The sequence below is a fragment of the Sus scrofa genome, chromosome X (assembly GCF_054392235.1).
Source record: "Sus scrofa isolate SSC_HxYL_T2T_F1_AM1 chromosome X, Sscrofa_HxYL_maternal_Yorkshire_Landrace_v2.0, whole genome shotgun sequence".
NCBI lineage: Eukaryota > Metazoa > Chordata > Mammalia > Artiodactyla > Suidae > Sus > Sus scrofa.
Genome location: NC_139401.1, coordinates 100,921,403 through 100,937,290, shown reverse-complemented (window position 1 = coordinate 100,937,290; position 15,888 = coordinate 100,921,403). Strand labels below are relative to the sequence as shown.

The 15,888-nt window shown below is 48.2% G+C and overlaps 1 protein-coding gene across 15 annotated transcripts in view; it reads left to right on the top strand.

The window, feature by feature from the left end:
• The window catches only part of CHRDL1 (chordin like 1), a 124,441-nt gene extending 111,938 nt beyond the window's left edge, over nucleotides 1-12,503 (top strand). For all 15 annotated transcript variants that reach the window (XM_085006803.1, XM_005673817.4, XM_005673818.4 and 12 more), the window contains exons 10-12: nucleotides 3,578-3,745; nucleotides 6,208-6,297; nucleotides 10,153-12,503. In XM_085006803.1, coding sequence (XP_084862929.1) covers nucleotides 3,578-3,745; nucleotides 6,208-6,297; nucleotides 10,153-10,283 — 389 coding nt within the window. In that variant the 3' untranslated portion in view covers nucleotides 10,284-12,503. The remainder of the gene's footprint in view (nucleotides 1-3,577; nucleotides 3,746-6,207; nucleotides 6,298-10,152) is intronic.
• Nucleotides 12,504-15,888: the final 3,385 nt, after the last annotated feature.

The window sequence follows — 15,888 nt, the reverse complement described above, 5'->3', positions numbered from 1 at the left end:
AGTAATTAAAGCTATTATTTTAAGGAGTTCCCTGTGTCACAGTGGGTTAAGGACCCAGTGTTATCACTGCAGTGGCTTTGGTTGCTGCTGTGGCACAAGTTCGATCCCTGGCCCAGGAACTTCTGTATGCTGCGGGTGTGGCCAAAACAAACCAAAAAAAAGCTTATTATTTTAGTAAACTGCCCTCAGAGTCCCACTTGGGAATATATTGAAGAGTCTCATTGACTAAAACTACTTCTCTGGAAGAATGACTTTTCCCACTTTCTCAGGCTGCTCAGAGGTATAGAGAGAGAGAACTTCCTGGGCAATGTGAAAGGAGAGAGTGGCTGTCCCATTCTGTGCGCCTGTCTCTCAGTGAGCCACTCATGGGTGTCTGCAATTTGCAAGTCTCCTGACGACCATGCTGCCCTGTAAGAGTCACTATCCACAGAGGCCCGCGTACCTCAAGGGTCGTGCACTTGTTCGTGCAGCATTCCATCTGGAAACACCTATTATGTGCCTGCTGTGTTCAAGACACTGTTTCAGGCACTGAGACTAAAGACATAAAGACATAGGCTACGTGCCAGCATGCTCCTTACATTCTAATGGGAAAAGAAAGACAATGAACATAAACTAATAAGGTACATTTTCAGTTGAGATAGTACTGTGAAGAAAAAAACAGATAGGATCCGCTGATAGTCAGTGGGAAAGGCAGGGTGAAGCACTTTCAGAAGACTGGTCAGGCGTTCCCGTTGTGGCACAGTGGAAACAAGTCCGACTCATATCCATGAGGTTGCAGGTTCGATCCCTGGCCTTGCTCAGGGATAGAAGGATCGGGCATTGCCGTGAGCTGTGGTGCAGGTCGCAGACACGGCTCGGATCCCGAGTTGCTGTGGCTCTGGCGGAGGCCAGCAGCTGTAGCTCTGATTCGAGCCCTAGCCTGGGAACCTCCATATGCTGCGGGTGCGCCCACCCCCCACCCAAAAAAAGACTGGTCAGTGACGGCCTCTCTGAGAAAGGCTGTTTGAGTCGAGACCTGAATGATGTGAAGGGGTGAGAAAGGAAGGTCATGACATCCTCAGTTGCTCAGAAAATGACACCCAGGAAGAGGAATAAAGAAGCGTGGCAAGAAGATCAATGGAAAAAAGAATAGCAAATTCAGTTCTTCATGTTGAGAAGGGAAACGTGATACACAAAATTCACTGATGATGCAGCCAAGAGTATCAATAGATTGCAGGCCCCACCAGTAACAAACAAAGGCCAAAATAAAGGAAGTGGGTTTCACACACACACACACACACACCCCGCCCTCTTCTATTTGCTCTGGGAGAGGCTGGCCTTGCCTTGTGTGTATCAGTGGCCATGTGCTGGGTTGTGTAAGAAAGTTCCCCAGCTCACCTCTTATCCCCGTCATACCACCCCAATACCTGGATTTCCTGTAATGACACCGGTTTTTGGTTACAGCATGAAAAGGAATGATTTCTCACTTTCTTAGTTCTGGAGGGCTCAGGATGGGAGCATTCTCAGGGGAAGTGAGAATGGCCAGAAGTGACTTCAGGCGTGGCCTGCTTCCCTAGAAGGAGATGAAAATAGGTGAACATGGAGTGATCAGGAAGCACTTTGAAGGGGAGAGTGTGGAATGGAGGAGGTTCCCGAGTAGGTAGTTTGAGAGACACGCTCTGTGTATTGACTTGTAATGTTGTCATGTGCCAGCCGGGGTCAAGTCACTAATGGATTTTGCTGTTGGTTGATCCCTCCTGGTGAGTAAATCAAGCTCTTAGAGGGGAGGGGTGATGGTGCAGGACGGCTCTTCAGGACACTGGGACAACATTTAGCATAATTTGGGTACTTCCAGTATCATTCTGGATTTCATATGGCCATTATAGCTATAGCTAGGATTAGGCTGATGAGCAAGATTTAATACATGCACCCCGGCTCTCATTCTGGTAATTAAATACATAGAGGTTCCTGTTTACTCAGTCATCTCCCCCACCCATTTGAAAAATGCTAGCACACTTCCCTTAATTACCTAACATCGCACCAAAAAAGACTGGCCCACCGAGTAATTAAATAAGTAAAAAGAAAGACAAAGAAAGCTTGACTCTAGGATAATCTACACATTGAGTGATCCACCCTGGAATCATGCAGAGAAGACTAGGATTTTTGTCCTTACGGTGCCAAAATGGTGGTGGGGGTGGGACAGCTAATCAGGTCAGCAAGAGACATGCAATAGCAATTTGATGACAACCTCTAGTCCAAATGCGTCTGGCTGGCGAACAGTGAGTCCCCTTAATTAGAGTCACAGGTCCAAAGCACTCAACACCCAATGCTTTCCACAGATATTCTTCCAGATGGCTTCTGTCCATATTCAGACTTTTTTAGGGTGTTCTCAGCTTCTCTTTGTTGTTCCTGATTTGAGCATTACACTTTATTTTTTAATATATTTTTTGTTAAAGGGTAGTTGATTTCCAGTGCTGTGCCAATTTCTTCTGTGTAGCAAAGTGACCCAGTCATACATAGATAGACATTCTTTTTCTCACATTATCTTCCATCATGGTCTCTTCCAAGACATTGGATATAGTTCCCTGTGCTGTACAGCAGGACCTCATGGCTTATCCATTCTAAATGTAGTCGTTTGCATCCACCAACCCCAAATTCCCTTTCCATCCCACTCCCTCCCTCATGGTAACCGTGAGAACATTACACCCATAGCTGAAGAGGGTGCTGATTACAAGGCCAGAAAAGGAACTTAACTCACAGAGAACCAACCTAGGGAACCTTCTTTCAGTAGGGGGCTGAGGAAAGAGGAGGGTGAAGCAGAATGGGGAGTAAGAGAGGACTGGTACTTTTATGTCTGGCAGCTGAAATCCAACAATTTAGTTCATACTTTAAATGATCCATAGTTGAGGGATTTGACCAATTTTTTTTTTTGTGTCTTCCAACCTTTCATTTGGCATAGCATACATATGACTAATCTGACATCTAGGTTTTGGCATTGACGTTGATCCGGTATTAGCATTTCCCTTACAAACAAATCAAAGAGCATTCAGAAATGTCAAGCCAATTTGGAGAGATCCTTTGGGCAAGTATATGCACATCAATGAGTGTCATAAATGTTTTCTAAGTATACCTAAGTGACGTCAGGGAAGTTAACCGAAGCCTTCTGTCTGCCCATTCCTTGGGTCTCTGTTGGCAACGTTGAACTAGACAAACCATGAGCATGGAAAATCCTAAGTTCCCTTAAGTGCCCAACAGATTTGTAGTTGATCCCATTCCTCCTCTTCATGAAAGAACACCTCTCATGCGGTGGTGGCGGATCCATTGTAGCTCTGGGGCCAGCGTTCTGTAGAACCACGGCTTCAGGCATCTCGTGGACTTAGAAGTCAAGTACTCCTTTGTGACTTGGTGGCTGTCACCGGAGCAGCCTAAGTTGAACCAGTGAAATATGGGTGGGATTTCCATCCCTGTAGGAATGTTCTTGTTGATTGTCCACTTTGGATGCGTGTGAGGTGCTGTGATACATGAGATATGTAAATGCAGGAGTTTGCTTCTAGTTTTGGAAAACCATGACAATTCTCTACTTGCTTCCTGATTCCAGAAGAACTTCCCAGCCAAAGCCTTGACAGCAAAGGCTACTTCTGTGGAGAAGAAACAATGCCTGTGTATGAGTCTGTGTTCATGGAGGATGGGGAGACCACCAGAAAAATCGCCTTGGAGACAGAGAGACCACCTCAGGTAGAGGTCCACGTTTGGACCATTCGAAAGGGTGAGCCAGACATTAATTTCCCGTTATTTTTTGGTAAGGGGGACACAGGGAAGGAAGGGAAGTCACCTTCACTTTGCTTCAACTTTTTCCTCTGTTTGGGTCAAAGATTTCCTGATTGCTTAGAAACTAACACATGACTCACACAGTTGCTATCGTGGCTTTTAACTTTAACCATGGCCTGGGCTAAAAAGTAAGTACTGGCCATTGGGGTTTGTTGTCTTTCTCTCAAACAACCAGGGCTGGTGGCATGGTTCTTAATGCAGGCTGCACATCAGAATCATCTGGAAAGGTTTTTAAATACCAAATGCCTACCCCCAGAGAGGCTGACTAATTGGTCAGGCGTGAGGCTTGGGCTACAGTGTTTGTTCTCAAAGCTCCACTGGTGATTCTAATGGACAGTCAAGGGTTGTAAACTACCAAACTGCAGTCCACCATGGTTTCCAAGACCGAAGCTCAACAACATGAGAATGCACTCACTCAGTGAGAAGCTGCGTCTCTCAAATCATGCTCGGTACTTTGCAGTTGCTCAAGTTGAAAACACCATCATCAAAAAGATTATAGTCTTACTGGAAGGACAACCCCGGTCATGATGTCCAGTTGCTTTTCTGATTCCTCACGTCGATGCCACAGCAAGCCACGTTCTGTGTCCTCTGCACCTACAGTTGTTCAAGCCATCCCATAGCTACGAGACTAGGGCTGATCTAGTCTGGTCAAGTTTGCTAGGAATCCGAGGGAGAGGTCAGATTTCAAGGAGGAAATAGTACACATCTTTTTTCAGCCGGCTCCCACATAAGGCTCGAGAGTGCTCAAACTTGAGGAAGTTTCAGCATCACAAAGGGAGCCGGTTTAAAACCCAGCTGCTTGGCCTGACCAAGAAATGAGAATTCAGGCGGCCTCTGGTAGGGTCTCAACATTTGCATCTCTAGCAAATAGCCAGGTGATGTTCATGGAGGTGGCATTTTATTTTATTTATTTATTTATTTTTGTCTTTTGTCTTTTTAGGGCGGCACCCTTGGCATATGGAGGTTCCCAGGCTAGGGGTCGAATCGGAGCTGTAACCGTCGGCCTACACCAGAGCCACAGCAACGCGGGATCTGAGCTGCATCTTCGACCTTCACCACAGCGCATGGCAACGCTGGATCCTTAACCCACTGAGTGAGGCCAGGGATTGAACCCGCCGCCTCATGGTTCCTAGTCGGGTTCGTTAACCACTGAGCCACAAAGGGAACTCCGGCACATGGCATTTTAGACCCTTCCTTGGGGAAACCCCTGCTCTAGATTTGTGTGGGCCTTTTTTTCTGTCCCTTTTCACACCAACCTTTCTTCCTGAAAGAAAGAGTTCTCCCTGCTCCTTAAAAATATGCTAGAACACACACATATATATCTCATCTCATGACTTTTGCTCTAGACCTAGGAATGTTGATTTACTATCTCCAACTCCCTAAATCACCTCTTGTTCCCAGCCCTGGGGAATCTGTGCGTAGTAGACAGAGAGTAAATCCAGGCTTCCTCCCATTGCTCACTGTAGACCTCTTGAGGATTATTTAAGTGAGCTGGTAACATGTTGCCCCTTCAACTGCAAGGCAGTTTTCAGTGGTGCATATGTTATTTTGATAAAAGTTATTCAGGCAAAGTTAAGACTGCCAGAGCCCCTTTATTTTCATCATGCCCATTTTTCTAAGGAAAAGCAAAAGGAAAACCATGCTTTGGAGTGAGTCCAAGAATAGGGATGGCAGCATTCCCATTGTGGCACAGCAGAAACGAACCTGACTAGTATCCATGAGGATTCGGGTTCAATCCCTGGTCCCACTCAGTGGGTCAAGGATCCGGCATGGCCCTGAGCTGCAGTGTAGGTTGAGCATGCAGCTCAGATCCTGTGTTGCTGTCGCTGTGGTGTAGGCTCCGATTTGCCCCCCAGCCTGGGAACTTCCATACGCTGTGGGCGCAGCCCTAAAAAAATATAGCAAAAACAAACAAACAAAAAAGAATAGGGATGGCTTCTCCATTTACACAAACAACCTGTCTGCAAGGCCCACGGCTGGCTCTCACTGCTGAATCAAGGGGTGGGTGGCAGCCCAGTGGCTTGGCAGGGACATAGTCTACCCAGGCTTGGGGCAAAGGCAGAATGTCTAATCCTGCCTTTGGCTGCAGGAAACTCCAGCCAGCACCCATGCTTGATTCCCTGTGGCTTTCCCAGGAACGGGTCCCACGGTCAGCAGCTCTGTCTCCCTTATCTCCATCCTCTGGAGAACCAGTGGGGAGGCCAGCGAGCCAAGGAACCAAATGGAGTCAATTATAACCCCCGAGCCGTCCAAGTTCCTGGTTAAGCACATTACCCAGCCCAGCTCAAGACTCCTAAGCCCCACTAATGAAATGATATGCTCAGCCCGAGCAGAAAAAGGGGTTGATGGTTCCAAATAGAGAGCGCCTGACCACCTGCCCCACTTTGTGCTTGGCTCCAGGCATCCTCCAGCACTTCCATATTGAGAAGATCTCCAAGAGGATGTTTGAGGAGCTCCATCATTTCAAGCTGGTGACCAGGACAACACTGAGTAAGTGGTGACTCTCTTTACTCTTCCCAGGAGAACATATCTACTTTTCAATGTTAGCAGCGTCCCAAATAAAGTACCTGCCACGTCCTCACTGAACAGGAACAACACTCAATGTCAGCATTAGATGGTCTCTCTCCTGTCTGGGTGACTAACCCCAGAGTCTCAAGAGGGTCAGAGGTCTGGTCTGTGTGTGGAGCCTTCGCATTTTGGCTGTGTTCTCAGTAGTGGGTACAAGAGACACAGAGAGAAAAATGGATGCACATCGATTCTTGGGTTGTATCAAAGCTCTGTTTAGGGGTTCCGGTCATGACTCAGCAGAAACGAATCCAGCTAGTATCCATGAGGACCAAGGTTCGATCCCTGGCCCGGTTCAGTGGGTTAAGGATCTGGCGTTGCTGTGAGCTGTGGTGTAGGTTGCAGATGTAGCTGGGATCTGACATTGCTGTGGCTGTGGTGTAGGCCGGCAGCTGCGGCTCCGATTCAGCCCTTAGCCTGGAACTTCCATATGCCATAGGTGTGGCCTAAAAAGACAAAAAGGTTTTAACAATTTAAAAAAAGCTCTGTTTACTCTTTGGGACTGCCCCGGGTGGTGACATTTCTTCCGAAGCACTCAGACACTCAGGCATGCTTGCAGCTCTCCCACTTTCTACACTAGATGGAGCCTGGGACTAGATCCTGCTAGGCACTGGGCCGTGGGGTGTGGGGCAGGGGGAGCATTTCTGAAGGAATAAAAGGCACAGAATGTCTATCCACAGGGAATTTTAATGGGCGAGACGGAACATGAAAACGCCTTCCCTCTGAATTAGTATAGTTCTGAAGAGTGAAATGCCTAAGTGCTCAGGGGACTCTGCAAAGAACAATGAGATGACAGCCAGGTGGGCTTAGTCGGGAAGACTTCGGGGAGGAGGTGAGTTTTGAAAGAGAAGAGTGTGACTGGGCAACAGGTCAGGAAATCAGTCCAGGGAGAGGGTGCAGCCTAAGAGAAGACTCAGGAGCAAACAAGAAACGTGGGTGCGGGTGAGTGTGTGGGTGTGGGTGAGGAAGATTTACAAAGGCCACATAGGGTGCACCGCAAGATGAGAAGAGTTGGAAGTAGGAAGTAGTCAGGGGCCCCGAAGAAGCTGGTGAGAGGTTCCCATAGAAGGCAAGTCGCATGGGTAGTTGCTGCAGTTGTTGGTGCTGCATGTAACGTATCGGTATCAAAATGATGCTACCGAAAGATGTCTCTTGGCGGTCAGATGGATTTATTAAGCACCTACTTTGACGAAGCCATATTCTGAAGAGCCCAATATGCCAAGCTAAGAAGTTGGACTTGATCTCCAGGCCAGAGAACCCCAGTGGGTTTTTTTTAAGCAAGTAAATGGTGCATTCAGATCTGTGTTTTAGAAAGCGGTACTTGCTGTATGGAGTGGAAGGTGGGCTTTTAGTGCGAGAGCTGGTGATAGTCTGTAGGAAGCTGTCATACTGCCTTAAGTCGGTTAGACAGGGGAGGTGGGGTCCCTGTGAGGGACATTTCTGAGGTCACATCATCAAGATCAGTATCAAAGAAGGAAATGAGTTTGGAGTGACTCCAGTGGTAACAATTTTATGGACTGAAGAGTAATACCATTCACCAATGGGAAACTCTGGAGAAGGAGCAGGTACTGGTGAAAAAAAAATGAGTTTTACTTGGAACATGTTTAGATTAAGATGCTTGAAGGCCATTTGAGTGGTTATCTAATAGGCAGCTAGCTGGACATAGGGTCAATGAGGTCAATTATTATTCTGCAGGACATGGGTAGACACTTAACTGGACATTAGGAGAATTCACATGGAGGAGTTGGGAGTTCTTATGAGTAAGGAATAAAGGAGGTGGAGTCTAGGATCCCCAGATCCAATGATGTGACTTTTGAAATTACCAGTTAACTTCAAAGACCATGTTTTTGTTCATACTCTGAGCAAGGTGCCGTACTAGGCCCTGGGGGGACTTGAAAGATGATTTAAACCAACTCTGCCCCTCACTGTCAGGATTTGGGGTGTATAACGCAAGTAGATGGTGTGTGACACTAACGGTGTGCAGCTGACGGAAGGGGATCATGAGATGATCTGCAGGGTCACCTGGGGACAAAGAAAAACAAGCCTGACACCTGGATAGCACATGCCCATTAGATCTTGGCACACACATGGGATCCCAGAGAATAGGAAAAGGTGCCGAATCCCAGGGAGAAGAGAGCAGACAGATGGAGGCTGTAAGGAAGGGGTCATGGTCCCCTGTGATGAGAGGAAAGAAAAGAGGTTCAACATCAATTCTGTTTCGTTTTTGGTTTTTTTTGCTATTTCTTTGGGCCGCTCCTGCGGCATATGGAGGTTCCCAGGCTAGGGGTTGAATCGGAGCTGTAGCCACCGGCCTACACCAGAGCCACAGCAACGCGGGATCCAAGCCGTGTCTGCCACCTACACCACAGCTCACGGCAACGCCGGATCGTTAACCCACTGAGCAAGGGCAGGGACCGAACCCGCAACCTCATGGTTCCTAGTCGGATTCGTTAACCAGTGCGCCATGACGGGAACTCCTTCAACATCAATTCTGGATTAAGAAGAGCTTGCTGACCTTGGACTAGGCATTCTCCAGGTTGCAACGTCATGAGCACGGGAATAAAAGGGAGATGAAGAGGGCATCCGGGGTGAGTATTTTGTTAGGAGGGCTTTTTGACAGAGCAGGATGCTAGGAGAAGGAAGCTCTTGCCGCTGAGGGACCAGGAAAGTTAGAGGAGGGATGCTTCAGCAATATCGGGTGGTTTCCAGTGCTCAGCATGGGGTGCACATTCAAAAACTGCTCAGACTGGAGTTCCCGTCGTGGCTCAGTGGAAACAAATCTGACTCGCATCCATGAGGACACAGGTTTGATCCCTGGCCTCGCTCAGTGGGTTAAGGATCCAGCATTGCCGTGAACTGCGGTGTAGGTCGCAGACGTGGCTCAGATCCCGCGTTGCTGTGGCTGTGGCGTAGGCTGGCAGCTGCAGCTCTGATTTGACCCCTAGCCTGGGAACCTACATATGCTGCGGGTTCGGCCTTAAAAAGACAAAAACAAAAACAAAAAACTGCGCAGTCAGCGTGACAGGAGGAGGGATAGGGAAGTTGATAGGGATAGATAGGAAGTATGGAAACTTCCATGGTGGGGCCAGGGGGAGGAGAAAACAGGGCCTGGAAAGGGACAGGAGCAGGTGGCACAGGGAACAGAAGGGGGGTAGCCGTGTTTGTCCAGGGCAGAGAGGGTGGACCTCTCTGAAGAGCCAGGGGGCCTGGGTGGGGTAGGGCTGCTGAAGGCGGTCAGAGGACAGTGTGTGGGCAGAAGAGAAAGCAGAGGGGAGCAGTTTTTAACGAAGGGCAGCAGGAATGGAGAAAAGCAGTAAATAATCAAGTAGCCCAGACTAATATCCAGGCCTCGAAGAGGAGGCAAAACCCCAGTAATGTACCAGGTACTGTTCTCCAAAGCGCCTTATTTGACCTGGCGCCCAGTGAGCCCCATACTAGCCTAACAACCTGACAGCGGAGACTTTTGCAAACGCTAAGTTGACTGTAAACATCCCAAGAATAATACTTAGGTTGTACTCTTGGGGGAGACAGGCCTGTGTTATTCTTGGGATGCTTACAAACGCCGCGTGCGGAAGACTCCATGGCCCATTTTCCACATGTGTCCCCAGAAAAGTGTTTTGGGGGCTGTTTTGCTGAAAGTCTGGGACGCTTGTATTCCAGCTCCCCGGGGCAGGGGGGGGGGCTGTGCATCAGTGGGGAAGGACGGCGGATGCTGGGTCTACCCCTCATTGGCTCTGCTCTCCTCTTACATCTCTGGGCCACTTTCTGTTTGTCTTTTAGGCCAGTGGAAGATCTTCACTGAAGGAGAAGCCCAGATCAGCCAGATGTGTTCAAGTCGCGTATGCAGAACAGAGCTCGAAGATTTGGTCAAGGTTTTGTACCTGGAAAGGTCTGAAAAGGGCCACTGTTAGACAAGACAGACCGTGTTGGATAGGGTAACGCAAGAAAATTCAAGCTGCAGCTGGACTGCAGGCTTACTTTGCTTAAGTCAACAGTGCCCTAAACCCCCCAACTCAAATGCAGTCAATTATTCACGCCCAGCACAGCATAACTTGCTCCTTTATCGGAGTGGTGTGTCAGCCCTTAAACATCTCCTCCAGAAAGACTTAGAGGAGTCTTGAATGGTCTGCGGGAGGCAGAGGGCTAGAACACCACAGCACCGCTCTAGTTTCTGGGAGAATCACATTTCTTTACAGGTTAAAGAGTTAACAAAACCCTCGGGTTTCTGTCTAGAAAGTTATTCCAATGAAAGAACGAGAAGGGAATTGCTTAGTAGGAGTTCTGTAGTGCAGAGAAAATATTTGTATGAAATTATGCTCTTCACATTTTAGAATGTCTTGGGGTTTTTTTTGTTTTTTTTTTTTTTTATAAAACATTAACTCCTCGTCTTCACACACACACTAAACTACAGCCTTCATTCTGAGGCCAAGCCAGTGTAGAGTCTCCCCGCTTTTGCCTTGCCTGGCGCGCAAGTAGTTTGGGGGCGGTTGGTACCCCTGGGGGTAAATCAGGACTCGTGAGTGGAAGACTGTGCCCTTGGGTCTGTGGTGTGGTTGCTGGAAGTCACCAGCTCTGGCGAAGATGAAGCGCACTGGGTCACGGCCACTTTCACTTCAAGGCGGGAAAGAACTTGCCCCAAGTGACACCACCTCCCGTTTCTCGCTGAACCCCTGGGGCCTCCATCAAGAAGTCAAAGTTGGGGAGATTTGTCAGAACCCGAACCCATATGTGACAAAAGAATTGGTGAGGAAAGGAGTTGATGGAAGTCAACCAGGCCAGTCGTGTGTTTTCAAGTCAGTAAAACTCACCCATTAACAGTTCAGTCCTCGCTCCTATTCTCTAGTCCAAAAACTTCAGGTCAGTGATGACAGCCTAGAAGCTTCTTAGAGAGGCATTTTCCTCTTTTCCTCCAGTGAACGGAGTTGCCTTTTACTTGGCAAAAGGGCTCCATTCCTCGTGAGCTTCAGTTAGGAGAATGGTTGCTCGGTTAGGCAGATGGGGGTCCCGATACGATCTTTATTCTAAACCTTCCTACCATTCTCATCTCGTCCACCAAGCGTGGATTTGAATCCTGAGTCCCAGAGAAGGCTGCTCCGAAAAAGTCTCTTTGCAGCCCTCCTGCCAGGGCCCTACATGACCGAGTCTGAGGCCTGGCTTTAGAAATCATCTTGGTGAGAAAACTATAGAGTTCTCCCCAGCAGGGATCTCAAGCTTGCTTTCTAGATTTATCTCCTCTGAAGAGGTAGAAATGAACTCTAGTGAGGGCTTCAGAGATTTTAAGGACCCAGCAATCCCATGTTTCCTACTCTGGGACCACAGGTCCCGTTCTTCCTTAATTTGACACCAGTGGGGGACAATGGACAGTTCAGTCTTTATGGCAACCTGACACAAAGGAGTCTGTCCTCCTAAAAGAGACACAGGGGCCTGATGACCAGGCCTTCATGGAACCACCAGTCCCTCAGACACGTTCTCCTGGGGAAAAGGAAGCAGGACATACAAGGCTGAAAGGCCACAGAGCGTTACTGGGGACAAGGAGGGTGGAGGATATTTAGCTGCCACCTCTCCCCCAGAGGGGGCAGTGTTTCCATACTGTGGAAACAAGCCACCGGATCCAGAAGAGAAGCAGTGATGTCGCCCTTCTGGATGACTCACCCCCAAGTCTTCCCACCCAGGTGTTCTCTGAAAGCTCGACCTAAAGGGAAACCCCAGGGAGCTCCCCTAGAGAGACTCCTGCCCCCAGGTGCCTGGACACACCTCTGCAAAGCGTGTGTGTGAAGCGGGAGCTGGGGAGCTGTGCTAGGCCGCCGTGGAAACCCTCCAGTGTTCGGTGTGGTGTAGGGAGTAGGACATAGAGAACAGAGGCCCAGCCGCCTGTAGTGAGTAGAGAGGATTGGATGTGGTTCTTCTTATGTATTTATTTGTACCATAAGCACTTGGAACAACAAAGCCCATAAGCACCATTTAGCAGTCGTAGCCACTTTATAGTTAACGCATGTAAACAAGTAAGAGTAAACATAACAGTACTACCCTCTCACTCTTCTCACAGGACATGTACCTAAATGGGGTACTTATTTATGTAGTCACTGCATTTCTGGATTTTTAAATTAATAAAAAAAGTTAATTTGGAAAAATCCCGTGCAGGAATGTGGCGTGAGTGCTTGACTGCGGACAGTGCTGACCTTGGACTGGGTCACAGGTGACGGGCGGGCCTGGCTTTTGCACGCCCAGCTTGACATCCTTCCCCCACTACAGCCTCATGCTTAGGCGTGAGAACTTGGCCGTCAGAATCCCAGCTCTACACTTAGCATCTGCGTCTGTCCCCCCAACGGTAGAATGGGGATAACAGTGGGGCTGTCGCCTGTTTCTTAAAAGCTTGCAGCGAGATTTAATTGGCTCAGTTCATGTTAAGTGATTAGAATAGTGTCTGGTGCATAGTGAACATTCACTCATGACCACGGATATTCAAAAATGTCATGGCACTGAGAATGGCCATTGATTTCTGGCCTCCCTTTAGGCCAAGCCCCTTAAGAGCTTGGGAACAGAAGGCTTGGCTTTCAAGGAGACTTGGATTTCAAGAAGGCTTGAGTTTTGGAGTTCCCGTCATGGCTCAGTGGTTAACAAATCCGACTAGGAACCATGAGGCTGCGGGTTCAATCTCTGGCCTTGCTCAGTGGGTTAAGGATTCGGGATTGCCATGAGCTGTGACATAGGTCGCAGACGCGGCTCGGATCCTGCGTTGCTGTGGCTGTGGTTGGCGGCTACAGCTCCGATTAGACCCTAGCCTGGGAATCTCCATATGCCGCGGGAGTGGCCCTAGCAAAGACAAAAAAGCTTGAGTTTTGGTCTGCTGCTCAGGGGCAACTTTGCACACGGAGCAGGGCAAAAGTGTCATCACGTATGTTGATCCAGGCTAAATTCCCTCAAACCCCTAATAGGAGCTAAATGTATGCTATCCCAGAAGCCAACATCTAAGAGAGCTACAAGGCCACATAATATAAGGACGAGAAAAGAAGGCCTTGGTGTTAGCAACACAGACGTCATTGGTGGCGCAATGTCAGGAAAGTGATAGGCACAGAGGCCAGAAGTGAGTGGGGACTTGAAGAAGTGGAGGCGGAAGGATGGAAACTCGAGGAGACCCTTTGGAGAGGCTCAGTTACCGAGAGTGGATTGAGCAGGTGAAGGAAGTAGCTGGAGAAGGAGGAGGTCAGAGGAAAGTTTTGTCGTAAATACGGGAGCTATTTGGCCATGTCCGAATACCAAAGGGAGGGACCCTATAAAGAGGAAAAGATGGAAGGTGAGGGGAAAGGAGGTTAGGCTACTGTGTGGGGTGCATAAGAAGCCAAGCCCTCAGGCTGAGCCCTCAAACCACAATTCCTGACCGACAACCTGGGCCGATTTTTGGCCTTTGGTTGCCAATCCCTTACTGTAATTAGCTGCACCTAGTTCTGGTCATCTCTCCTTGCTTGGTCCCTCTTTATACCTGGCATACGTTCTTCTGGAATGATGTGTAATGGCTGTAAATCCCAATATCGCTCTGCCTCCACTGGGGAAAGCACACATAAACCAGACGCGTTGGCTCCTCTGGCATGCTTCTCTTTCCCTGATTATCACATCCACATTTCACCAAATCCTTTCACTTTGGTCTCGGAAAGGTCAGCCCGTGTGTATTGCCTTTTGCTCTTATCTTCCTCTTTATGAGCTTTTCCTCCCTAGTGTCTCTCCCCCCGCCCCCCAAGTAATTCCCAGGACGCACCCAAGATCATCTCTTATGGGCTCAGGACAAGTCCCACCTGCTACCACATTACCCACCTTTTTGTTCCTTTCTTGCTCTGTTGCCCTCGTGAGAGGCACTGCTGGAGAAAATGGCCATCCACTGCCTCTATCACATCTCTGCTGATGGCCACCACCACCACCAGCTGTGGTATTGCTGATGGCTGCTCCTTCTGCTGGCCAAGACGTGCCACCACGGCGAGGGAGCTCCGGAGTCCTCAGTGCTCCCCCTTGGGCCCCGTATCCCGGGGACAAGTGGAGAGAAGGCCCTCCTCCCTCCGGATGCGATGCTACCCTCTGCCTTCTTACATTAAACCAGCGAATGCATGGATGTTGAGTGCGTATTATGTGGACCAAAGCATGGTCTTCTTGTGCTTCGGAGTCTCCCGGAATTTTTCACGGAAACAAGCCCTTACTAACCTTTTAGATTCCACGCTCTGCTCTTCTCAGGGCTCAATTGCCGGTGTAGAGACGCTCTGGTGAACATCAGCACCCTTGTTTTATTGCACTTCACAGCTATTGCCTGCTTCATACATTGAAGGTTTGTGGCCACCCCACCTCAAGCGTGTCTCTCAGCACCACTTTTCCAAAAGTATGTGCTCATGCCGTGTCTTTGTGTCATACGTTGGTCATTCTCATGATATTTCAAGCTTTTTCATTATTATTTTATTTGTGATGGTGATTTTTGATCAGTGATCTTTGATACTACTTGTAATTTACAAAAAGATTAGAACTCACCAAAGGCTTAGATGGTCATTAGCATTTTTTAGCAATAAGGTCTTTTTTTTTTTTTTTTTTGGTCTTTTTAGAGCCACACCTGCAGCATATAGAGGTTCCCGGGCTAGGGGTCCAATCAGAGCTATAGCCACTGGCCTACACCACAGCTCACAGCAACGCCGGATCCTTAATCCACCGAACAAGGCCAGAGATCGAACCTGCGTCCTCATGAATACTAATCAGATTCATTTCCTCTAAGCCATGATGGGAACTCCAGCAATAATGTCTTTTTAAATTAAGATATGCATATTGTTTCTTTAGACATAATGCTATTGCACACTTAATAGACTATAGTATAGAGTAACCATTATTTTTATATGCACTGGGAAACAAACAAAAAAAACTTCATGTAATTTGCTTCATTGTGATATTTGCTTTATTGCTGTGGTCTGGAATCGAACTGGCAATACCTCTGAGGTCTGCCCATATAAGCCTGTAAGACAGATGTGGATCCGTTCCCCTCAGCCCTCTTTTCTTTGGTGCATATATACTACTTTTATTCCCCAATGAATCCCTCATGCAAATTGACTTCAGAGGGCCCACCCCATCAGTCTGCCAGACAATTTTAGATACCTCAGAAACCTCCAAGCAGAAAAGAGAAGTCCTTGAATGCAGAGGCCCAGCCATAGCACACTGTCTCCCAAATATTTCATACACATTTACAACTTGCTGCCTTTGTTTGTGCTTTCCCATCACTAGAATAATCTTCCTTCTTTTTTGTCTGGCAAACTCCTACTCATCCTTCAAGACCCAGTCCAAATGTCCCCTCCTCTTTGGAGCTTTGCCTGTTCCCCTTCTGGTTTGCTACCATTTTCCCTTTCTCCCTATGCACTGTATCCTCCAACCAGGCCACATCCATTTGCTGGGTACTGATTGTGTCCTTGGTACTTCTGTGCCTTTGCACATAGCTCTGTTTGCCTGGAACATTCATCTTCTGATGTTGCTACTTCACGAACACCGATTCGTCTT